The sequence below is a fragment of the Sus scrofa genome, chromosome 5 (genome assembly GCF_054392235.1).
Source record: "Sus scrofa isolate SSC_HxYL_T2T_F1_AM1 chromosome 5, Sscrofa_HxYL_maternal_Yorkshire_Landrace_v2.0, whole genome shotgun sequence".
NCBI lineage: Eukaryota > Metazoa > Chordata > Mammalia > Artiodactyla > Suidae > Sus > Sus scrofa.
Genome location: NC_139387.1, coordinates 58,248,079 through 58,274,815, shown reverse-complemented (window position 1 = coordinate 58,274,815; position 26,737 = coordinate 58,248,079). Strand labels below are relative to the sequence as shown.

General features: G+C 38.4%; 1 protein-coding gene across 3 annotated transcripts; it reads left to right on the top strand.

Annotated features, from left to right (window-relative positions):
- Positions 1 to 3,466: 3,466 nt before the first annotated feature.
- Positions 3,467 to 23,202, top strand: CMAS (cytidine monophosphate N-acetylneuraminic acid synthetase). Of its 3 annotated transcripts, none has more exons than XR_014803756.1 (8): positions 3,467 to 3,757; positions 10,818 to 10,960; positions 11,120 to 11,275; positions 13,239 to 13,372; positions 15,103 to 15,197; positions 15,546 to 15,717; positions 17,063 to 18,110; positions 20,231 to 23,202. XR_014803756.1 is itself a non-coding variant. In XM_003126433.6 (8 exons), the coding sequence occupies exons 1-8, from the start codon at positions 3,498 to 3,500 to the stop codon at positions 22,795 to 22,797; spliced, it is 1,305 nt and encodes a 434-aa protein (XP_003126481.1). In that variant the 5' UTR covers positions 3,467 to 3,497; the 3' UTR covers positions 22,798 to 23,202. The 3 variants fall into 3 exon arrangements, 2 of the variants coding, with proteins under 2 accessions (XP_003126481.1, XP_084812724.1); XM_003126433.6 differs by having other exon boundaries at positions 17,063 to 17,216; positions 22,607 to 23,202; XM_084956598.1 differs by lacking the exon at positions 10,818 to 10,960 and having other exon boundaries at positions 17,063 to 17,216; positions 22,607 to 23,202.
- Positions 23,203 to 26,737: the final 3,535 nt, after the last annotated feature.

The window sequence follows — 26,737 nt, the reverse complement described above, 5'->3', positions numbered from 1 at the left end:
TCTCGCTCTAGCTTAGATACATCTCCCTGTTCTTGCCCACCCCAGCACAAGCACTTCCATCGCAGCACAAACTACACTCAACTGAGATGTGTCTGTCTCTCCATCAGAATGCTAAACTCTGGGTCTTGATTGCCTCGCTTTGATATTTCCAAAGGGTAGCACAAGGCCTGGTTTGTGGAAGGCAATAAGTGTGAGTAAATCAATGAATGAAAGGACTCCTCTGTGTATTGAGTTTGTTCACTTATGGAATCATAATAATACCGGGAGTTCCCTTTGGGGGCAGCAGGTTAAGTATCTGGCATTCTCACTGCAGCAGCTTGGGTTGCTGCTGTGCTGTAGATTTAATCCCTGGCCTGGGAACTTCCACATGCTGCAGGTGCAGCCTAAAACGAAAAAAAAAAAATTTAAAAAGAGGTAATGCAAGGATATATATTCTTTTCATTATAAATATGAATGAATTATTATTTGGCAGCAATACTTCACATTCATCTTTAAAGGAAGGATGAGTCTGAATATTTGCTTTGAGAGTAACCCAAAGACAAGCTAATGTTTCCTTTCCCTAGCACATTTATCTCTCTTTCTTTAAAATTCTTTATTTATTGTGATATGAACACTTTACATGAGATCTGCCTTCTTAAATTTTTAAGTGTACAATACGTTATTGCTGACAATCAGTACAATGTTGAATATCAGATCTCCAGAGTTTATCCACCTTGTGTATCTGAAAAACAGCTTATGCCTGTTGATCACACAGAAGAAAAATATATTCAACACATATACTCTAATTTCATTGAAAAAAAAAATTCAAACTTCCATGTGCCATACATTGAATTAGAGGAATCACCTTTCAGTTTCACTACCCCTTCCCAGACTTCCTCTCTTTCTTTTTCAAGATTGGGATCTGCACTGTAAAAATACAAATAACACAAAATGCTTTATTATCATAAGACTGCAACTATATACAAAAATCCATGTGAGCAGAGACTGGAAAAGTAACATCAGGCACAGTTCACTGCCATTTACTAAGCAGATACCGTGACCCATAAATTGTTGTTCCGGATTCGATTACAAAGATGGAACAGTCCCTCTCCTGGAGGAATTCATAGTCTCACGGCTTTTATACAAATTGCTAGAATCTCATTTGATAAGAAATAATGGTGATACTTGCTCTGTCCACAGCTCGAAGGACACCAACATGCCAGAGGAATTAAACTACTCAGATATCACTAGCCCACTAGGGTTTGTGGGCCTCTGGGAAATCCCTGTGGAGAATGGCAATGATATTATTATTAGTGGGAACTAGGATTGTTACTGAGATGGAGAGGAGAAAAGAGTTTTTTTGTTTTGTTTTGTGTGTTTGCTTCAGTTTTTTGCTTTTTAGGGCCTCACCCATAACATATGGAAGTTCCCAGGCTAGGGGTCAAACCTTGGCTGCAGCTGTCAGCCAACACCACAGCCACAGCAACGTGGGATCTGAGTCACATCTGTGACCTACACCATAGCTCATGGCAATGCCAGATCCTTAACCCACTGAGCAAAGCCAGGGATCGAACCCACATCCTCATGGATACTAGTTGGGTTCGTAACTCACTGAGCCACAATGGGAACTCCGAGAAAAGAGGTCTTGGTGTGTAAGAAGCAGCGGATGTCCTCCTCACACAGTTATCACATAATCAGTGTTGGTGCTTTTCAAGCTTACAGATTGAAAAGGTCCTATTCAAAGAGCTAGTGTCGGGGCAGGGGAAGGAGGCAAAATGCAAAATGACCCCTTGGCCTCTAGTTCTGGGATGGTTTTTGGGGCCTGGACCCCTTCTTCAGGTGCTGCCTTGATGCCTGTTTACAGTCATCCTTCCCCATATTCAGCATCTTTTCCCAGAACCGGTTCCAGGAAGGGCTGGGCCATCACTACTTCGCAGGAAAGAAGATGAGATATAAAGTTTCCAGTGTCTGTCTAGGATCCAAAACACTAAAAGCTTATTTTATTTCCTTCATAAAGGGCCAAGACCTGTGAAGCACAAAAGCCTTCTGCCATTCCTTAAGAAGGAAAGGCAATAGGCTACCTTTCCTGCTTCTGGATGTATTAGCTTCCACCCAGGACAGACAAGGAGACTCTCTGCTTCCAAAACAGGCTTGCAAAAGTAGTGAAAGATAAAATGCATATTAAGTAGGAGATGCCTTCCTAAAAGAACTATTACAAAAGAGGTGTGTGTGTGTGTGTGTGTGTGCGTGTGCGCACGCGCCCATGCACACCTTTGAAATTTTCAGCGGGATCAAGAGCTTGAAATGATGCCATAGGACTCCTTCTCTCTTCTCCCTTCATCTCTTGTCCCTAATTTCTTTTGTGTGAACATCAGTCTCCCAGCCAATTTCAGAACAAAACCCCCACCACCAGCCTTTCCTCATCCTGCCCTGAGTTTTCAGGTTTACAGGGTTCTGAGCACCCAAAAATTCAGCAAGAAAAAAAAATCTTTCCTTCCCAGATAGTGGGCTCTGCTTGGTCATAGGCCTGTCCCTCGACCACAACTGTGTCCAGGAAGATGAGACTGACCAACTTGGGTCCCACACCCACTACTACAACGCTGAGGATTTGAAACACCCACCAGGTCAAAGAGGTAAAAATTCCTGAAAGGAAAATATTTCTGGGAGTCCAAAAACAAAAACAAACAACAATAGTTGTCTACTACATTAGAAGGGAATAGTTAAGGTCAGCTTCCTAGTTTTTTCCACTTAGATGGGGAGATACTGTTGATAGAAAATGTCGATGGAAATGTTCACAGAAATGTTAACTAGACCTATTGCAGTGATCATTTTGCAATACATACAAATATCAAATCATTGCATTGTACACCTGCAACTAATATGTTATATGCCAATTATGCCTCAATTTAAAAAAAAAGACAGAAAATGCAGAGGTAGAAGCAGTTTGAGGACACATGGAGAGTTGTTTTTAAAATATTGAATTTAAGGTGACTGGAGGACAATGAGGTAATCTCTTGCAAACAACGAGTCAGGGGCACTGCAGAAAGAGGTACACTTCAAATATAAATTTTAAAGTATAAATTGATTTGTGTTAGGGTTCATCAGGCCCTGCAGGGGGAAACTTACTACAATTCCTAAATGGGGACGCTCTTTAGCAAAAGATCGGTCATCTAGATGCACTATTTTAGAAATCTCCATACAATATCAAGCCCCCCAGAAGATGCAGTGCCTCCCGGTTGTGACTGCCTGTCACTGCCTGACTTGGGTTTGCGGTCGCCCTGGTGGACCCCAGGCAGAGCCTAAAGTGTCTCCAGGACCCCACGAACTACCCGCGGACTACAATCCCCAGCATGCCCCACAAGGGTGAAGGACGTGGCGGTGGGTGGGGCCGGGAACAACCACTCCCACCCCACCCCACCCCCGCGGGTGGCCGGGCGGGGAGATCGGGCGGCGCCGAGCTGAGGCGGCGAGACGAGCTCCCGGATGTGGAGAAGCTGGGGAGAAGGCGTGGGAGGAAGATGGACTCAGTGGAGAAGGGGGCCGCCACCTCTGTCTCCAACCCACGGGGGCGGCCCTCCCGGGGCCGGCCGCCGAAGCTGCAACGCAACTCCCGCGGCGGCCAGGGCCGAGGGGTAGAGAAGCCCCCGCACCTGGCGGCCCTGATCCTGGCCCGGGGCGGCAGCAAGGGCATCCCCCTGAAGAACATTAAGCACCTGGCGGGGGTCCCACTCATTGGCTGGGTCCTGCGTGCGGCCCTGGATTCGGGGGTCTTCCAGAGGTGCGCATGTGCGAAAGTGGGCGGTGCGGCCTGGGAGGGGGTCGCGAGGGGGAGCCGGGCCGCTGGCGGGGCAGTGGCTCGTGGGGCTGTGGCCCATGGAAGGGTTGTGCAAGATTCGGGGTGTCCGGGCCCAGGCTGACAGCCCAGGGAGGAAGGGCTCCAGCTTCTTCCTTGTTCCTTGGCCGCTAATAGCCGTGAACTTGAGACAGTTCCTGTCCCCGCCCTTGAGAATAACATCCGTAAATGAGGAGATTTCCCCTACTCAACCGTTTGCGCCGCCCGATTTGACCTCATTGGGTAAAGGAAAGGAGGCCACCCTTCTGAAACGTCTACGATAATTTGTGAACTCCTTTAAACAGAGGCCATTGGCTTTCCCCTGTTGCTCAGCTCCTGATACCCACTTGGTGCTGATCGATTGAGGAAGCATCAGGTTCATGAATGGAGTGGGGTGTTAAGGCTTTTCCAATTTCCAGCTTAGCTTGGCGATCCTTTCCTGACCTTTGGGAAAAAGCTATCTGCCTGTGAGTCAGCACTATCTAGAACGCTCCCTACATTTGTACCTATGTGAGAGACAGTGGGAAAGCGCACCCCTGGACTGTTGGATGAAATGCTTATAAATGGTTTCATTATACCTTTGGAGCCTCGTTTGCCCTAAGGACAGTTTTAATTGTGCATCATTTAGAGGAATGGCCATATGCCATATTGGTCAGGAGTTACAAGCTGATGTCATTCATAAAAGAAGAGAGAGAGAATTCTGTGCCAAGAATGAATTTACACATGGTAATTTCAGCCTAATTATGATTGAATTTGTTACAGTGGAAAGTAAATTATTTTCACCTTTTGATATTTGGGCTTGGGTTTTTTTAAAGAGATGGCTGGTTTTGGAGTATATTCATTACCCTTATTAACATATGGATAAATGGTTTTCATTTAACCGATTTTGTTTCCAAAGGAGATACCAAAAAAGTTTAAGTTTACTAATTTTCTTAATGTTTTAATCCAAAGATAGTACTGGGTGGTGCAAGGTAAACAGGAGCCAGAGCACAGAAGATAACCCTCATGTAACAGGAAATGTGCAAAGGAGAGATAGGGAAATACTTGGGGATTTGGTTCAGTTCAGTAAACACAGCCCTGTTTTCAGCCATACAACCCCGTCCATCCAAGAGAATACCAGGATGAATGTGACATGGTTCTTGTGAAGTTCTCCGACTTTTTTACCTCTTTACAGAGGATACACACTGAAGGGAAAAAAACGGGGGTGGGGGATGGACCTGGAGAAGGTGCATCCAGGCAACAGCAATGTGGTAAAATCCTGTATTTGTGAAGTGAACTAGAGATCAAAATCGCATTCATAATGGATTGAGAACAGAACTCATTTATGACTTTGGTTGCATAGGTCAGGAAACCCCTTTCAAACTGGCTTAACCAAAAAAGGGTAAGGCTTGTTTGAGATTCAGTCAGATTCAAGGGCAAAAGTGATTCATTTATTTAGCAAATATTTATTGGCTACCTACTACTTAACAGACACTATTTTGTGTCCCTAACCAGGGGTTATAGCAGTCCCTAGGTTCATGGAGCTTGCACTGTAATAGGGAGAGACAGTTACTATGCAAAGAAGTTAATATATTTTGTATCAGATGGTGATACATATTTTTAAGAAAAAGTAAGGGGGTAGTGCACTTGGTCACCATAATCTGCTGTATCTTGGTTCTTCTAGATGGGCTCTCTCCCTGTGTGGTATCAAGGTGGTTGTGCTGAGAACTGCAGAACTTTCCACACATAACAATTCCATTCAACCCCCCTGTGTTCAGCCAAATTCTAGCATGATTTCCAGCAGTTGAAGGATGATCCTCGTCCCCCTACAAAATGCCTGCTTAATGCTGCCAGGAGAATTTAACTTTGTTCTGACAGATAGCCCCTGAACACCCTCTTGCAGCAGTTACTTTAGAAAGCCTGCAGTTGCAGGAGTTCCCTGTCCTGGCTCAACGGAAGCAAAACTGGCTAGCATCCATGAGGACACAGGTTCGATCCCTGGCCTCAATAAGTGGTTTAAAGATCCAGTGTTGCCATGAGCTGTGGTGCAGGTCGAAGATGCGGCTGAGATTCCTTGTTGCTGTGGCTGTGGTGTAAGCCAGTAGCTTCAGCTCCAATTCGATCCCTAGCCTGGGAACCTCCATATGGTGTGGGTGCAGGTGTGGCCCTAGAAAAGACAAAAAATAAAAATAAATAGAAAGTTTGCCATTATAAATCCCTTCTCTGCCCTTTGTGGTGTAATCTGCCACCCAGATGTGGTAGGTTTGAACTTAACTGACTTACTCTACAGCTGTAGCCACAGTTTGGAGCGGCCCTCCTGCTTCTCACCCTCTACTTAGCTTTCTTCAGCAAATATTTACCCTATGAAGAAATTGGAGAAAACTGTAGCTGCCTGATTTGTGTTTTTCAAGGCTGGAAGATACCTTGGCCTTGGAGAGTATTTTGTTCAAAATCATGATTTGACTTAATTGTGTTTTCTGACCTGCTGAGAATCAGAGCTAACAATACTTTGAAGGTGGCTAACTTTGCGTACCACCTTGGATTAACCAGTCAAGAAAAGTGCTGAAATAATATTATTTTCATTTTGTAAAAGTTATTGTTAGAGCTGAGTTTGTAAGAGCTTAGTTTTTTCAACAGTGAGTGTTGTGTAAGTAAATCTCAGGTTGAATTGATTTTTTTAAGGTGTTGCCTAACACCCTTGTGAAAAGTAAATACGTTTTAGTTTTATTTCTAGGGCATGGCTCGATGATTAATGAAAGGCCTATCATGTGTTGTCCTTGAAATGGCAGTTTATGATTTGAAGTAACTGTCACAGAGATCACGGTTGATACTCCTGTTAATCCTGTTAGAGGTCGTATGAATTCACTTGAGGCTAATGCCATTGGCATTAGATTTTGACATTTACTTGATATTGATTGTAAATTCTTATGAGACCTGTTTGTTCACTTGCTCATTCTTTTTCTTTTGCCCTCCCTCATCTGATGTCCCAAAGCCAAAGGAAAGTGATTGGCTTACTTACTCCCTTTAATAATGATGATCATTGTATTTTAAGTGTACCTATAGGGTGCTGCTCTCATAGTCATAGTGCCATTGCGTTACATAATACATACAGATTAGACGTTTGGACCTTTGAAGGTCTGAAAGCAGAACTTTTAACTTTTCTTTCTAACAGTATGAGGATTAAATGAGACTGTAGATAGTCCTTCATTACCGTTCCTACTTTATTATTTTCAATAGCTAATATTTATTCAATGTTCATTTCGTATTGTGGTTTCTATTTAATTCCCATAACGACCATGTTAGGTAATTACTATCATCACCTCTGTTTTCCTGAAAATTGAGGCTTAGGGAAATTATGGATTTGGCCTGGGGTGTCAGGATTTGAACCCCTTCCTTCCGAGCCCATGTTCTTAACATTTACTGTTTCATTCATTCAGCAAATCTATATTGAGCATCTGAATATAGGAAAATACTTTGTAAAAAGTAAAGCATTACAGGAAGGTCAGTTATGGCTTCCTTACCTCTCTCTGCCTCTACTAGTTGGCTGAGAGTTTCTCAGGAAGATAGTTTGTATCCCCATTGTCCACAGCAGGGTCCGAAACAGAATAGACACTCAGGGAAAATTTCATGAATAAAGGACTGAATGAATAATAAAAGGGAAGAGAGAAGAAACACAAGCAAATGTCTTCCCAAACTGCTCTTAGTTTTTATTTACCTTTTAAGCATTTCAAAAAGATCACTGAACCCTGTGGTGATGAATGTTTCTTACAGCAAAGATCAGGATAATAGTGGCTTATGTAATTTATTTCAATTGCTGATATAAACTAGATATCAAAAGACTCCTCTCTTTTACTGTTTGTTTGTTTTACTGTATTACACGTTACCTCCCTCCTTTTACCCTCTTATTTTTAAACAATTCCCTAGGTTTTCGTACCTCGTTGCATACCTTTCATACCTTGTTCTATACCTTTGTGACATTGCTCTAGTATAAAACGTATCCCCAAATTATTTTAGATTTTGAGGTAGAGGAAAATAAAGGCTCCTCTGTTCTTCCTCTCACCAAATGACATGAGTAGATACGGCATGCTTAACTCCTAGCCAGTGGCTCATCTTGTTTACTAGGCTTCCTATGGGGGGAAAAAATGTTTGGATGGGTTATTGATTTTATCTCTAGGTTTAAATCTTCCTTCTGCCAATACTAAAGGGAATAGTGATATTAAATTAATAAATGAAATCCAGAGATGTTAGAAGAATTTCTTTAGTTTCTCACTTCCTTTTCACTCTTGACAGTTGAGCATAGATATTTGAAATATGCAGTTTCTCTTTTGTTCAATAGATGTTGAATGAAAGGCATAAAAGAAATACAGTTGACCCTTGAACAATGTGGGGGTTGGGAGATGACTCCCCTATCCATCCTCCCGGTAGTTGAAAATTCCAGATCAGCTTTCAATCCCACAGAATTTAACTACTGATAACCTGCTGTTCCCTAAAGCCTTACCAATAACATAAACACATTTTTTTAATTAAAATTTTTTAAATTTAATTTTTAAATTCGGTAGTGTTTTACAATTTTTTAAAGTTTCACATACGTGATTTCATATAATCCTGTAATAACCCCTTCCCCTATATTGCCCCTCTCTTTTCTCCCCACTAGTAACTACTAGTTTCCTCTCTATATCGGAAACAAATTTTGTTTTATTTAGTTTCACGTTTTATGTTTCATTTATTTTTATTATCGATTAACACACTTTATATATGCATTGTATAGTATGAAGTATCACAATAATATAATGTAAGCTAGAGAAGAAATGTTATCAAGAAAATCATAAGGAAGAGAAAACACATTTACTATATCAATGTCATGAGTTTACTTTGTTTATAAGATGAACCACATATCTGTCAGTACCTACATCAGTGTTGTCTTATATGATACAAAGTACTGTAGATATTATACGCATTACTAACACTGGCCACAAAAATAAAAAGATACTGTGAAAAATTAATATTTATTTACAGGTATAATGAGTTGTGTTGATAAGGAAGAAGCAGCAATATGATTGCTTTAGGATAGCCTAATATAATCAATATGATTGCTTCACAGTAGCCTAGCCTGTACACTAATGAATGGATCTCATTATGAAATCTTTATGGCATGTGGTATTACAGTCGTATTCATAGTGCAGTGTCAGAAATATTGTTCCATGAGTTCCCATTGTGGCACAGCAGAAATGAATCTGACTAGTATCCATGAGGATGTGGGTTTGATCCCTGGCCTTGCTTAGTGGATTAAGGATCCAGCATTGCCATGAGCTGTGGTGTAGGTCAAAGACACAGCTCGGATTCCTCATTGCTGTGGCTGTGGTGTAGGATGGTAGCTCTGATTCCACCCCCAGCCTGGGAACTTCCATATGCTGCGAGTGCAGCCCTAAAGAGACCAAAAAAAAAAAAAGAAAGAAAGAAAGAAAAAGAAAAGAAATATTATTCCACTTAAAACAAACAGATCTGGCTTTGCCATGAGCTGTGGTGTAGGTCACAGACGTGGCTTGGATCTGGTGTTGCTGTGGCTTTGGCATAGGCCAGCAGCTGTAGCTCTGATTAGACCCCAGCCTGGGACCCTCCACTTGTGATGTTGGGCTGATACAGTTTCTCGAGTTACAGGAGGAGGGGAGTGCAGGAGATTTACTATATGATAATATATTTCATTGAAAGGAGAGTTATAAAACAGTAAGGAAAGAAAAACATTAATTTTATATTAAATATCAGTCATCTTATGCCAGTGTAAGGATAGATCCATATCTACATATGTTTTACATATTGATGGCATGCCTAACTTTTTAAATTTTTTTCGGTACTTCTACGCTACATGGTTTGCAGTTTTTTTTTTTTTTATATTGTTGCAAATCTCCTAAAATTTCTCCAAAACATTTATTGAAAAAACGTCATGTAGTTCAAACCCATGTTGTTCAAGGGTGAACTACATTTGCATAGACCAAAGAAGTCATTCAGATATCTTTGTGGAATGTCACTATTGAAACATTGTGGCTAGAGCCATAAATCTTCTGTGTCTGTCAATGGGAATTTGTAAAGGTTAAGGAAACTTATCTTCAGAGGAGACTAGGACACATTCCCAAAATACTATTTTGTATTTTACTCTTAGTTGTTATCATATAAAGTCCACATGGTCAACTCTGTAAGCTGTGGTTAATAGAGTTGTTAAACTAAACTCTCCTGAGCCAATCAAGTCGTGTTCTCCACGTGTCTAATTGTTATTGGTGGCTTTATCCAGGTGATTCTGTGTTCAGATATTTTTGTACCCATACACCCATTGTTAGTTGACAAAAAAAGATGAATTGGCTTGTCTATTTTGAACCCAGACTTGGCCGTTTAGTCTCTACTAAGCTTGAAACTCTTTCAGCTTTGTGGTTTGGCCCAGCCCAGTCCATTTTTTTTCTTAGCAAGTATATTAAATACTTCATACAAAATTTTAGATTTAGATGGGGAATAAGAAGCAATATCTTCATTTCCTTTAGATTTGAACTTCTAGTGTTACTATTTTGTTTAAAACACCAGTAGCCTTAAAAATATCAATTATCATTTTTTCAATTTTTATAAAACTATGTAAGGGTTATATAAATAATATGTGTATAAATAATATAAATTTTATATATGTAAATATAAAATATCTAGGACCACATTTTTGATTTTGGCTTTTTTTTTTGGCTCCACCTGCTGTATGTGAAAGTTCCCAGGCTGGGAACTAAACCCGAGTCACAGTGACCCAAGTCACTGAATCCTTAACTGCTAGGCCACCAGGGAACTCTGATTCAGACCTTTTCAAATGTGGTTTATATAGACAATACTTTATAATTCTTAAAATTTATATTACTTTGGATCTGTAACATTATTTTGATGATACAGAAACTATTCTAACACTATGTTAGCTGTATTTTTGGGGTTGCAGAGCTCCTTTATATCGTTAATGATTTTTTTTAGTGATTTGGCTTTTTATTTTTTAATATCTGTACAGTGTGTGGGTTTCAACAGACCATGATGAAATTGAGAATGTGGCCAAACAATTTGGTGCACAAGTTCATCGAAGAAGTTCTGAAGCTTCAAAAGACAGTTCTACCTCACTAGATGCCATCATAGAATTTCTTAATTATCACAATGGTATGAGTTTGACTAATAGTTTATTCAAAATTTTACATAATTTTCAACTTGCTTATCATTTCACAAGACTTGTTTCTACATTTGAATTTAGATCTTAGTATTACTTGCTTTCCAAGAACTTTATTTTGATGACCTTTTCATTTGTTTTATCTCTTTAAGAGGTTGACATTATAGGAAATATTCAAGCCACTTCCCCGTGTTTACATCCTACCGATCTTCAAAAAGTTGCAGAAATGATTCGAGAAGAAGGATATGATTCTGTTTTCTCTGTTGTGAGACGCCATCAGTTTCGGTGGGGTGAAATTCAGAAAGGAGGTAATCTGTTGTATCAACCTTTATTTTAGCTCATTTTATGAAGAATTAATTTTTTCATATGTAAATATTCTTTAGGAGTGGGGAGAGTAAAAAGAGAGCAGTAAAATAGAACGTAGGATTCTTAACTTTAGTAAGTAATGACATTTGTAATCAATTCTAAATCTTATGATTATTTAAGCAAAGCAGTGAGACCAAATTAATTCTCTATTTTGCTTTTTACAAAGGGACATTTTAACCATCTGTTTGTATTCTGAGGCAGACCTGTCATTTTTCTGGATCAAATACTTTCATGTTTGTTCTAGACTTGTTTGATACATTCCTTGTAAATGATATGGAATTGTGAGAATACGTTTTCCACCAAAAAGTTCTGGAGAACTTTCCAAATTTTGTAACTCCTTGTGCAAGGAGAGTTCCATAGTGTTTAGCTGGAGCCTGATTTCTAGCCAGATAAACTAGCAAAATATGTAATAAAGAATAGAATCACCAACAAACAGGTAAGGTAAGTGTAACATACGTGAAAAAAGGCAGGGTTGATTTCTGTTAAGTGCCCTGACATTTGTTGAATGTAGGAAAAGTGGCCCAGTTGTCTTTAAAAGAGATTGTAGGGAAGATGCAGTGAAAATGGAGAAGGTACACAAAAGAGCGTATTATTAAGATAAGAGAAAGATAGAAAATGATTTTTCAGTCTCTGAATGTTATCAAAAACAATAAAATAGATCAGTGAGTGTATTTATTTATTGATTTCATTCAATAAACATTTATTGTCTTCTCTGTGGCAAATTCTGTGTTAAATTATATGTGTGGTATTTTGAACTTATTCACTAAATCTCTGAACTAGGGTATAGGAAGGATTAAAGCTTAAAAACACATTTTTGAAGCGAATCAAGGAAGCCGAGTGTTAAACTGGGTATTGAGCTTTATATGCTATATGATTAAAGTTTAAAAGGTTCAAGAAATATCTGTGCACATCCACAAACACAAATTTTCAAAAAATTTAGTGAAAAGGCAAGGGAATCCCTATAGACCAATACTGAAGTCTTCATTTATTATATCATGTTATACTCATTAATGTTGGTACTGCTGAGCTTTCATTATATGTAAATAAACAGTTCTAATTGTCATGTATATTTTATATTAGTGTATTTTAAACTACTGCTCTGGTAAGAATGTGTATTATGTAAAAATATCAAGTGTGCAAGTTTCAGTAACTTAATGAGTTAATCTTCATTTTTCTTTCTTTTTTTTTTTTTTTTGTCTTTTTGCCATTTCTAGGGCCGCTCCCACGGCATATGGAGGTTCCCAGGTTAGGGGTCGAATCGGAGCTGTAGCCGCCGGCCTACACCAGAGCCACAGCAACACGGGATCCGAGCCACGTCTGCAACCTACACCATAGCTCATGGCAATGCCGGATCGTTAACCCACTGAGCAAGGGCAGGGACCGAACCCGCAACCCCATGGTTCCTAGTCGGATTCGTTAACCACTGCGCCACGACGGGAACTCCAATCTTCATTTTTCTATAATAATTCCATGAAAGTAATTTCTCAACCACATTAGATAAATAACATATACATTGTATTTCTATAGAAGCACATAGTGAGAGGTAGATTAAAGGGCTCAAATATTGAATTATGGGTATTTTATGACTAGTTCAGTTCTTTCAAAATTACCTTAAGGTTGCCTTTATGTCCTCCCAAAGCATTGTATTTGTATAAATAATTTAAAACCTTAACTATTCAGAATTTCTCTAAAATACTTTCTTTTTCTGTTATTGCTACTAAAAAGCAAAGATAAATCATCAGAATTATTAGGGGTTTTGTTCCTTTAAAAATCCTTTTAATTATTTATTTAGATACAGAAATATTCTATGTTCTGAGTTCAATTTTATTTACTTTTTTAAAAAAATTAGTGAATGAACTTCAGTTTTGAAAGCACCTGGAACTTACTATAGCTTTTTGCTTTTAGTTCGTGAAATGACTGAGCCTCTGAATTTGAATCCAGCTAAACGACCTCGTCGGCAAGACTGGGATGGAGAATTGTATGAAAATGGCTCATTTTATTTTGCTAAAAGACATTTGATAGAGATGGGTTACTTACAGGTTTGTGCCCTCGTTTCATAAAAACCTTTTAAACCCTTTTATGTGCATATTTGAGTTCTATGAAAGAAGTTTGGTACAGTTCATAAAAGAAAGTATCAGTCCCTCAAAGAAAAACAGTAGCTGACAAGATTTGTCACCTGAGGCATTTATCCTGCACCTTTACCCCAAACTTTGGAATCTAGTCAGTGAATATGCAGGGGATTTTCTACAACTGTAACATTAAGGTAAGAAATAAATCAAGTATTGACTGTTCTGCATATGTCCCAGCATTCATATTACTCCTTTCAAGACTCTGTTTTTAATCCATGCTTGTATTACTGTTAGGTTGTGGTTATACAGTTAAATAACCTCAATTTCTTTTAAGAGAGACAAAAAAAATTACAACCGTATATTAGAGGTGAAAGAACATCAACCTGGGTGTCAGGAAAATCGGATTATAGTAATCTCTCTCTCTATAACTATGTAACCTTAAATATATGGTTTTTACCTGTTCTGAGTGTTAATGCTCTCATTTTACAATAAGTGGGTTGGATAGCTCTCATTGTTAGAGTCTATATGGTTACATCATATACTATTTGTTCATTTCAGTTATAGCCATTATTTATTCGATACCTACTATGGATCCAGGACTATAATAAACTCTACGTAGATTCTCTCATGTAATTTGCATAGCAGCAGAGTAGACATTCCTAGTTCTGTTTTGGAGGAGGAAACAGCAGCTCTGAAAAATGAAGTAATTGGCTGAAAACAAGTTGTAAATAGAATTTGGATTCAGGTCCTTATGTTACTAAAAAATAACATTAAAATAACATTAAAAAATAACATTAAAAACCCCCAAACCCCATTCTTTACAGTAAAAATTCTAATGTGACTCATTCTCTTGACGGGAAAATTTTTTTTCTAGTTGTCCACTCAGTAGACAAACTATAAGCTGGCTGTTCAGTTAAGTTTGAGTATTCATGAAAAATAGATTTGACATCTGTAGATACCACCCTCCCCCAAGCTTTTTGCTAAGGTGGACTGTGATTTCACCCTAGGAGAAAAATGGAAGTTTCTCATTGTAACAAGGTGAGTAAAGAGACTGACAGTTCTGAAAAATGATTTTCCAGTAATTTATTCTTGACCTTCAAATGATTACTAGAAAAGGCAGCTCTCCTCTTGCCCCCATATTCCAGGATCATGACACTGTTTCTACCTTTGCCCACGTGTGACCCAGATAATTATTGTCCACTGCCATTTGTAGCTCAGGGATCTAAAACAGTTTTGTGCAATAGATATTACAGTGACTTTTCCTCCCTAGTCTTGCCCCCGATTGCAAACAGAGAATTTCGAAAAACATTTATACTACTGCTTTTGGATAATGATGGAAGAGACTGCCAGAACAAAGGGGTTACAATTAGAGATTCCTTAATTCCTTGTGGTTAGAAGAGTGGAGGTTGTGCATTATTTCTGCTCTTTAATAGAAATCTATTTTAAAAAAATAGGAATTTGCACTGTGTAGATAGAATTGAAAAATGTTAATGTGATTTGTTTTGTGTGGTTTAAATATATGGGAAACAAAAAGCTTTCCCCTCCAAAAAAATTTTTTTTGTTGTATTCCTGGTATTACAGGGTTATTCGTTTTTCTTTATACTGTGGAAATGAATTCATTGCTCTGCATAATGATAATTTTTTTGATATGTGTGAATGCATGTTGAAAACAGTCCTCATGGCATCTGCACTGTCTTTAGGGTGGGAAAATGGCCTACTATGAAATGCGAGCTGAGCACAGTGTGGACATAGATGTGGACATTGACTGGCCTATTGCAGAACAAAGAGTATTAAGGTAAAAATAAGACGTGTGTAGCCTTTGCACTAGACCATAACAGATTATTTTTAGTAGATACATTTAAAGTCACTTATAGACACTGATTTCTGATCCTCCAAACCTCTTAGGATCTTTTGTAATTAGTTTGCTCATAGGAGGAAAACATATACATAAAATATGTCTATAGATGGCTTATTCAGTAAGCATGTAGTCTGGTTAGACCACACTATAAGATGAAGTTTATATGTGCCATAACTCTGAAAGGTGATGTTTGAGTAATTGAATGTGATTGGGTTATCAAGTTTATTGGTGTTAGCCAGATTAGTATTGCACTTGTATTCAAAGGTCTATTTTGGTTTCTTTTAGATTTGGCTATTTTGGCAAAGAGAAGCTAAAGGAGATAAAACTTTTTGTTTGCAATATTGATGGATGTTTCACCAATGGCCACATTTATGTATCAGGAGACCAAAAAGAAATAATATCTTATGATGTAAAAGATGCTATTGGGATAAGTTTATTAAAGAAAAGTGGTATTGAGGTATGTGCCTCCTATACATAGCAGTTTTTTTTTTTTTTTAAGATTGTGATTCAGCGTCAAGGAACATGTGAGGGAAGTAGATTTATATTTTTAGTATTATCTATTAAAATATCTGAAATTTAGGCTTCACATGCCTAGAAAATTATGCCATTTACTTTTAGATGAGTAAAATTAGTAAAAATTTGTCTATCAACAAATAATATTTCTTATTTATTTAATGAATATGAGCATACTGTTTTTAATAAACACTATCTAATATTTCTCATAAGATCTTGCAGCAAGAAAGAATTCATAGAAAATGGATGTTCGTGGAGTTCCCGTAGTGGCACAGCGGAAACAAATCCAATTAGGAACCATGAGGTTGTGGATTATCCCTGCCCTCGCTCAGTGGGTTAAGGATCCAGTGTTGCCGTGAAGTGTGGTGTAGACTGCAGATGCGGCTTGGATCTGGCGTTGCTGTGGCTCTGGAGTAGGCCAGTGGCAACAGCTCCGATTAGACCCCTAGCCTGGGAACCTCCATATGCCGAGGGTGCGGCCCTAAAAAGACAAAAGACAAAAAAAAAAAAAAGAAAAGAAAAGAAAAAAAAAAAAGAAAATTGGATGTTTGCATTTGGAAAAAACAAATAGGTGGATTTTTAAAATGTAGCTTATTCATTCATATGTTGAAAAAAATTTTTTTTGGTCTTTTCTTAGGGCCGTACCTGCAGCATATGGAAGTTCCCAGGCTAGGGGTCAAATCGGAGCTGCAACTGTCAGCCTCTGCCACAGCCACAGCAACACCAGATCTGAACTGTGTCTGCAACCTATGCCACAGCTCACGGCAGTGCCAGATCCTTAACCCACTGAGCAAGGCCAGGGATTGAACCTGCATCCTCATGAATCCTAGTTGGGTTTGTTACCACTGAGCCACAACTGGAACTCCCCTTATGTTGAAATTTTTAATTCAGAATAACAAACGTGAATTTTCAAAATTGAAGTTTAAGGTGATTTCTTATAATTCACTAGAAATCTTAAATATGTATTCCTAAGCAGCACAAGAGACAAGTTATAGGCTTTCCTCTAGATATATTGAATCATAGGAGAATTGTAGGTTATTATCAGACAATGTGTGGCATGTTTTTTACCATAGATAGTATCCATTTCACTGTAGAAAACAGTATCTTCTACCTTTATTGGACTACTAGAAATAAAAAATAATAAATCATCATTTTAAAATAAGTTAGTTGATTTTACTTAATCCTTTAGAAGGTCAAAGGACTACTTATTTGTAATTTGTATTACTTAAAAGGTGTTATTATTAAAGATTTCTGTTTTCTCATTGTGTCTCCTCCCCTCCTTTCTTAAGGTGAGGTTGATCTCAGAAAGGGCCTGTTCAAAGCAGACTCTTTCTTCCTTAAAACTGGATTGCAAAATGGAAGTCAACGTACCAGACAAGCTTGCAGTTGTAGATGAATGGAGAAAAGAAATGGGCCTGTGCTGGAAAGAAGTGGCATATCTTGGTTGGTATCTTTCTGTTCAGCCATAATAATATATTAGTGATTCCTGATATATAGGAAGTACATTCGGAATATTTTTTGCTATTATTAAAATGTGCGTAGATTTGACCCCCAGATTCCATTTCCAGGAAAGAAACTGGACAAATGTGCCAATAATGGAGGGAAAAAAGAACCCACTTAAAAATGGTACAAAAATAGATTATCCGTAAAAATCAAATACTATGTAACCATTAAAAACAATGCTGTGATATGTATTCCTTGATAGGGATTACATGGTCAGATATCACAAGTTTTTCATTTTAACATTAAGCAAGTGTATTTCTCAGGTGTCTAATCTGTGCATGCCTGGAACTGGTTTCTGGGGCCTGCTGCCTACAGAGGTTACGGTTTAATGATGTCAACATTTTAAATATCAGTAATGAAAAGTTATTAAAACACACAATAGCTATAAACTGTATAGGAAACAAATACTTACAGGCACAATATTGGAAGAGAAGATGCATAGAAATGCTTTGGGAGCATTTGATCTGGGGACTTCAGTAGTAGCTTTTGAATCACAAATGAAGATTCAGTGGAGAAAAATAATGTAGAACCTTTGATGGAAAATTATCAAATTTTTGTAACAAGAGAATTTTAATGAAACATGTAACAGATCCCAGATATGCTTATAGTTATTATCTGTGTGACCTTGAGCAAGCTTCTCTAAGCCTTAGTTTTCCTATTTATAGTATAAACACAAAGCAAACTTCATAAGACTATTGGAAAAGAAACCAAAGATGATATAAAATCCTTAACACAGAGTGTACATTTTAGTAATAAGTGTATCATTTATATAAGTAAAACTGTAAAATTATATCTGACAAACTGTAGTGATTATCCGTAAATAGTAATAGTCAGGCTGATTTTGATTTTTTTGCCTTAGTTTATCTTCAAAAAAGTTTCCACCAGGAATATGCATTACTTAAATCACAGGTGGTAAAAACTATAGAAAGTGGAGGTTAGAAAATCAAGAAAATAGAGAATAAACTCCAAATTTTTATTTTAAAAATCAGAAGCAATGTTTTATATCAGCTACATAAATGTATAAAAGTGTATTCCTTAAAAATTTCAACCCCTGGAGTTCCCGTCGTGGCTCAGTGGTTAACGAATCCGACTAGGAACCATAAGGTTGTGGGTTCGGTCCCTGCCCTTGCTCAGTGGGTTGACGATCCGGCGTTGCCGTGAGCTGTGGTGTAGGTTGCAGACGTGGCTCGGATTCCGTGTTGCTGTGGCTGTGGCCTAGGCCAGTGGCTACAGCTCCGATTGGACCCCTAGCCTGGGAACCTCCATATGCCACAGGAGCAGCCCAAGAAATGGCAAAAAGACAAAAAAAAAAAAAAAAATTTCAACCCTTTTTTTTCTTCTAATTTTATTGAGATATAATTGATGTACAGCACTATGTAAGTTTAAGGTATACAACACAATGATTTAACTTACATCATGAAATAATTGTCACAGAAAATTTAGCGAACATCCATTATCTCATAGATACAAAACAAAAAGAAAAAATCTGTTTTCCCTATGATGATAACTCCTAATCTACCGTAGTGTTTTTTAAAAGTTTTAAAAAAAGTTTTATTGAAATATAGTTGATTTATAAGGTGATAATTTCTGTTGTACAGCAAAGTGATTCAGTCATACACACATCCATTCTCTTTCAGATTCTTTTCCCACATAGATAGAGTTGTCTGCTATATAGCAGGTTCCCATTGGCCAGTCATTCCATATACTTCAGTGTGCATATGCCAATCCCAAACCTCCAGTCTATCCTTCCCAACCCCCCACCTTTCCCTGGTAGTAACCATAAGTTTTTCAAAGTCTGTGAGTCCATTTCTATTCTGCAGATAGGTTCATTTGTATCCTTTTTCAGATTTCACATAAAAGTGATATCATATTATGTTCGTCTTTCACTGTCAGACTAACTTCACTTAGTATGATAGTTTCTAGGTCCATCCATATTGCTGCAAGTGGTATTATTTCATTCTTTTTCGTGGCTGAGTTGTATTGCATTATATATATGTACCACATCTTCTTTATTCATTCCTCTGTGGATGGACATTTAGGTTGCTTCCATGACTTGGCTATTGTAGATAGTGTTGCAGTGAATACTGGGATGCAATTATGGTTTTTCTCTGAATAGATACCCAGGAGTGGATCATATGGTGGTTCTATTTTTAGTTTTTTGAGGAACTTCCATACTGTTTTCCATAGTGGTTGTACCAGTTCACATTCTCACCAGCAATGTAAGAGAGCTGCCTTTTCTCCACCCTCTCTAGCATTTATTGTTTTCAGACTTTTTGATGTTGGCCAGTTGGGCTGGTGTAAAGTGGTAGCTCATAGTAGTTTTGATTTGCATTTTTCTTAATAGTGATTTTGAGCATCTTTTCATGTGTTTTTTGGCCATCTGTATATATTCTTTGAAGAAATGTCTGTGTAGATCTTCTGCCCATTTTTTGATTGGGTTGTTTGTTTTTTGAGCTACAAGAGGTGTTTGTATATTTTGGAGATTAATCCCTTGTCAGCTGCTTCATCTGCAAAGATTTTCTCCCATTCTGTGTGTTGTCTTTTCATTTTGGTTATGGTTTCCTTTGCTGTGCAAAAACTTTTAATTAGGTCACATTTAATTTTTTTGTTGTTGTTGTCATTACCTTAGGAGGTGGATCTGAGAAGATATTGCTGTGGCTTATGTCAGCGAGTGTTTGGTCTGTTTTCCTTTAAGAGTTTTATAGTGTCTGGTCTTTTTTTTTTTTTTTTTTTTTTTTGTCTTTTTGCTATTTCTTGGGGCGCTCCCACGGCATACAGAGGTTCCCAGGCTAGGGGTCTAATCGGAGCTGTAGCCACCGGCCTACGCCAGAGCCACAGCAAAACAGGATCCGAGCCGCGTCTGCGACCTTCACCACAGCTCACGGCAACGCCAGATCGTTAACCCACTGAGCAAGGGCAGGGACCAAACCCACAACCTCATGGTTCCTAGTCAGATTCGTTAACCACTGCGCCACAATGGGAACTCCCCTATAGTGTCTGGTCTTACACTTAAATCTTTAATCCATTTTGAGTTTATCTTATGTCTTACCATACTGTTTTGATGAGTATAGCTTTCTTTTGAAAACAAGGAACATGATAACTCTGGCTCAGGTCTTCTTTCTCAGGAGTATTTTGGTTATTTGGGAGCTTTTGTTGCCATTCAAATTTTAGTTGTATTTGTTCTAGCTCTGTGAAAAATGTTTTTGGTATTTTGATAGGGATTACATTGAATCTGTGTACTGCTTTGGTAGTTATGGTCATTTTTAACAGTAGGAATTTTTCTAATCCATGAGAACAGCATATCTTTCCATCTGTTTGTGTCATTTTCAGTTTCTCCCATCAATGTCTTAAGAGTTTTCCAAGTACAGGTCCTCTATCTTCTTAGATGTATATCTTAGATATATTCTTGAATCATTCTTTTTGATGAAGTTGTAAACAGGATTGTTTTCTTAGTTCCTCTTTCTAATAGTTCATTATTTGTGTACAGATATCCAGTAGATTTCCATATATTAATTTTGTATCCTGCAACTTTATCTAATTCATTCATTAGTTTGAATCACTACTTTTATCTATAAAATTTAATAAATAAAGCTTAGTTTGAGGGGTGGATTATGCAAAGAAATACTTTAATTTTTATCTTTCATTGAAAACAATTCAAATTTCAATACACTTAATAATAAAAAAATGTCAGTAGATAAAATGCAAAACAAATTAAAAACAATCAGAGAATTCTCTTGTGGTTCTGTGGGTTAAGTATCTGGTGTTGTCATTGACTTGGCTTGGGTCACTGCTCTATGGGTTTGATCCCTGGTCCAGGAACTTCTACATGCCATGAGTGCAGCAAAAAAATGTAAAACAATCACTTTTCTCCAACATTTTATTAGTAGTAGTTGGTCTATAGTATACTGATAACTCTACTCAGAATGGTGAATCTTAGGTCCTGGGAGCTTCTGAAATTCATCCTATCAAAAAAAAATAAAAGAGGAGGTGGAGAGAATAAGTCAGGCAGGGAGAGAAAAGATGTAGTTATGGCAATGTGGTGGTAGTTTTTAGTTTTTCTTTCTCTCTCTCTCTCGCTCTCTCTCTCTCTCTCTTTTTTTTTTTTTTTTTTTTTTTGGCTTTTTAGGGCCATACCTGCGGCATATGGAACTTCTCAGGCTACGGGTCGAATCAGAGCTTCAGCTGCCAGCCTACGCCACAGCAACACCAGATCCAAGCCACATCTGTGACCTACACCACAGCTCATGGCAACACTAGACCCTTTAACCCACCGAGTGAGGCCAGGGATCGAACCCACATCTTCATGGATACTAGTCAGGTTTTTAACGCACCGAGCCGCATCAGGAATTCCTGATGGTAATTTTTCTAGTAAGCAGCATACAAATCAGAGAGAGTTATAGAGTAAAAGAAGCAAGAGATATATAAACAAAATGCAGTATTGGGCCTTGTTCACTTTCTGATTCAAATAAATCAACTATATAAAGACAGTTTTGAAGCAGCTGAGGATATTTGAGCATGCAGGAGGTTATTAGATGATATTAAGGAATTGTCGATTTGTTAGTTTGATGATACTGTATCATATTCTTGAAAATATATGTATTATAGATGCTGAAGAGTTTTTGGGAAAAATATGATATCTGGGAATTCCTTCTCCCTTTTTCTTCAATATACTTGCAGGCAGAGAAAGGAGAAAATACTCACTAAGGCAAAACATTAATCATTATTCCACATGAATTTAGGATTCTTCCAAGTTTGAAATTTTCCTTAATTAAAAGTTTAAATAATTATAATTCATATATAGAATTTCTAGTAATTTTAATATGCATAGCAAGTAGAAAGGTGTACTCCATTCTCTAGTAAGAAGTGTTTATTATGAATTGCTTAGGAAAAGCCCTAGAACTCAAAAATTTATTATACTTGTAATTACTTACTGTTGTTCCATCTAACCTATAGTTTTCTTTTTGTTTGTTTTTTAGGGCTGCACCTGCAGCATATGGAAGGTCTCAAGCTAGGGATCAAATTGGAGCTGGAGCCGCCGGCCTGTGCCATAGCCACAGCAATGCAGGATCTGAGCTGGGTCTACAACCTACACTGCAGCTAAGACAGCTACACTGGATCCTCAAACCACTGATTGAGGCCAGGGATCGAACCTTTATCCACGTGGATACTAGTCAGTCTTGTTACCACTGAGCCATAACGGGAACTCCTAAACTTCAGTATTCTTATATGCAGTGCCTACAGTTACCAGAATAACTTACTGGTTGCTGTCTGCATTAGTTAGCAGGAATATTCTCTTTAAACATTCAGCTCATGTTTCTTTAACTTGATAGGAAATGAAGTGTCTGACGAGGAGTGCCTGAAGAAAGTGGGCCTTAGTGGTGTTCCTGCTGATGCCTGTGCCGCTGCCCAGAAGGCTGTTGGATATATTTGCAAGTGCAATGGTGGCCGTGGTGCCCTCCGAGAGTTTGCAGAGCACATTTTCCTACTAATGGAAAAGGTCGTTAATTCATGCCAAAAATAGAGATTAGAATAATGTTGGAAATGAAAGTATACAGCCTTCTTCAGCCACTTTTATTTTTGATCAAGTCCAACTCCATGCTGTAATGTCACAGACAGTGTGATTTGATTTGTGATATATCTTAATATCTTTTAAAGCAAAGTCTTCTCAAAACTGTCACTCCAAAACCTTCTATGAAATAACCGTGCTCTACTTTTCTCTTTATGCAGGATAATGAGAGATTGATTGCAGTCTTTCTCAAATTTTTAGTAAATGCAAGCAAGAACTTCATCAAAATTGACTTTGTATTGTACACTGTAAAATTGTGTGTTTGTGTGCTTTTAATGATGCTGAAACTTTATTTATTTGGGGACAGTTTGTCTGGTAAGACATGCCCTTCTATTAATTAATAAAATTACATTTCACAAACTTGATGAAAACTGCCTTGTTGGCTCTAGAAGAGATTTTACCAAACATTGCCTGATTTCCTTTAAATACTGGACGTGCAGTCAGGTGAGAAACAAGTCACTAAATACCAATTGTAGAACATCTGATTGTACTTCGTATATGGATACATATAGCACATAAATACAAATACAGTTGCCTGAAGAAATTCATGGATTACGAAGATTGTATATTGATTTGCAGTAAATTGTTTTCAGTTCCCTCTGAGGTCATGGTAATTTTGTGTATTGAACTTGGCTATTATCACAATTTTACAGCCACCACAAATTGCTCTCCCACCTGGTTAGCTTCCAAGAATGGGGCATTATCTCATAAATGTGGATGCTTACCTAATAAACACAAACCATTTCCTATGGAACTTTTTCATCTATTTCTGCTATAAGAAGAGTTCATGTAAAACTCTGGCAAGAAGCAAGCCATTCACACCATGACACGTGGGAATCTTTTTTCCTGTCAGGACTGGGTGGATCTGTACACCACAGAGTCTTATGTAGGCCAGGCATAAGCTGGAAGGAAAAAGGACCATCATCTACATGAATTTCCATTACCTTTTGTCTTAGTTTTACTCCAATCTTTCTTGCTTTTCCACTGCTAACTTTATTTTCTCTCACTCCCTTAAATGTACACTTTCCCAAAGGCTCCCACCCTAGTACTTGTTCTTCCCAGAGACCACATCTCTGTTCAGTTTCAGCATTGGCTTCCATGTGGATGACTCCAAAATCAAGTGACTCCAAAATCGAACCTCTGTGGCTGCATCTCAGACTCTTCGTGCTATAAGCCAGACTCCTGTCCCTCATCTCAAATGTTGGATTTTGTCCTTGGGACATCACAGCCTTCCTCTTTCTCCTTTTCATACCACTCTGACACTGAATCTTGAGCTTGATACTATTAGCCCAGTGTCCTTTCAGTTTATCCAATACTACTGCTAAATTGGTTAAGTACATATTTGCTGTTATCCTTTACTGACTCCATGCTGGCTCTAGAATATGATCAGACATTTCCCAGTCCAGATGTACTCTGGACACTGCAATATTTCCAGCTTCATCTTCTGCTGATTCTTGTGGGTCCTTCCACCCTAATCAAGTTATTCTGTGTAATTCTCCAACAATGCCTCTATTAGGCTATTCTCAAGTTCTACCTTTAACCTCCACAAGTCTCTCATTCCTAAAAAACCTGCCAAAATACCTTCCAAAGTAAATACTGTGCATGACTACAGATTATACTGGAGTCCTTGTTTCATTTCTGTGACCCAAAACCAAATACAGGGAGACAACTTAGTCCTCTCTGGGACTCCTGCTTCCTGTGTTCCCAGTAGTAGGGAATCTTCGTCAAGAAAATACATGTTCAACTCTGACTTGTAAAGAACTCAGAAGTTGCCAATCCCTTCCTTACGACACAAACTGGACAAACAAAATCAATGACTTTTCTTGGACTTCTCAGAGTACCGAGGTGGAAGGACAATGATTCCAAAATCTGAAGAGACAGGCACATCCAGAGATACAGCACCTGATGTTTGTTGGGAGCAAAAGCTTCAGGCTGCCATGAACTAACAGGAACGCTTGGTAATTGTGAAAATCGCTGGAGGTTGTGTGGTCTAATGTGAGAGTGAGAAACTCCTGGAGATTGCATTCATGGGGTGGGGGTGGGGCACACCTGCCCTCCAGAAATGCCAGCAGGTTATCACAGAATGGATCTGAGAATTCAAAAAAAAAAAAAAAAAAAAAAATCCCCTCATGGCTCTGGTAGGAGAACAGCCATTGTGCAACCCTTCTCCCTAAAAAAAGACTACTCCAGTAGGAAGGACATCTCCCCAGAGGGCAATACTGAAAATTTTCAACAGGGAGAAAAGAACTCCACTGCACTCAAACCTAAGGGGGGGGAACTCCCTTTAGCCAACAGGAGAGATGACATCAAGGAAACAGTGAAGGCTGCAGTAGGAGCAGAAGGAGGAAAGCTATACCCTGGAAAAAGGACAGGAACGATTGGGAAGGCATACTCCCAAGACAGGCCCACAAAAAGACCAAGACTCAGAAGGCTTTAGAAGGCACCTCCCCCTTCCACACTGTATACCACACCAATATGTTGCTAATATAACAACAGTGGATTCCGACTTAAAGAACTATAAGACACAGACTTTCTCTGAGAAGCAATACAAAAGAAAGTCCCCAAACCAAAAACAAGGACAGTGGAGGAATTTGAAGTCTGTGGTACCTATAACTACAAGAAAAATTAAATACAGCTCATCTCCTAGCAAGATTAACATAAATCTTCATGCTAAAGACATATTTTTCCGTACCTGTTACCAAATAACATATCAGGCTTTTAACAACAAAAGTGTAAGACATACCAAAAGACGAGAAAAAGCAAACTCTAAAGAGACAAAGCAATCATTAGATCTAGACCCAGATATGACACAGATGTTAGTACTAAGAGACAAGCAATTTAAATAGCTAAGATTAATATCTAAAAGGATGTAATGGGGAAAGTACACATGAAAGACGAGATAGGTAATGTCAGTAGAGAGATGGAAACTGTAAGAAAGAATCAGCAGGAAAAGCTACAAATCAGATAATGTAACAGAAATGAAGAATGCCAGAGCTCCCATTGTGGCTCAGTGGTTAACAAACCTGACTAGTATCCATGAGGACTTGAGTTCAATCCCTGACCTCACTCAGTGGGTTAAGGATCTGGTGCTGCCATGAGCTGTGGTGTGGGTCACAGACGTGGCTCAGATCTGGTGTTGCTGCACCTGTGGTGTAGGCTTGTGGCTATAGCTCTGATTTGACTGTTAGCCTGGGAAACTCCATATGCCGCAGATGCAGCCCTGAAAAGAAAAAAAAAAAAAAAGGAAATGAAGAATGCCTTTAAGAGTGGGTGAGTAAACTTGAAACAGCTGAGGAAGGAATGGGTGAACTTAAATATTAGCCAATTTTATTATATTTTTTTCTCTATACATTTGAATTGTTATATTTTATTATTTTTTCCAGCTTTCTTGAACTATTCTTGACATACATTGTGCAAGTTTAAGATATACAACGTGAGGGAGTTCCCATCATGGCTTAGCGGAAACGAATCTGACTAGGAACCATGAGGTTTTGGGTTCGATACTGGCCTCCCTCAGTGGGTTAAGGATCTAGCATTTCTGTGAGCTGTGGTGTAGGTTGCAGACGTGGCTCAGATCTGGCATTGCTGTGGCTCTGGCGTAGGCCGGCAGCTATAGCTCTGATTAGACCCCCTAGCCTGGGAACCTCCATGTGCCGCAGGTGTGCCCTAAAAAGACAAAAGACAAAAAAAAAAAAAAGATATACAATCATTGCAAAATGATTACCACAATAATGTTAGTCAACACGTCCATTATCTCACAGAGGTGTGTGTGGAGGAGGATTGGGTAGAGAACATTTAAGATTCTTAGCAGCTTTCAAGTATGCCATACAGTATTGCTACTAACAGACACCATGATGTACATTCGGTCCCCAAAACTTGTGCATCTTATAACTGG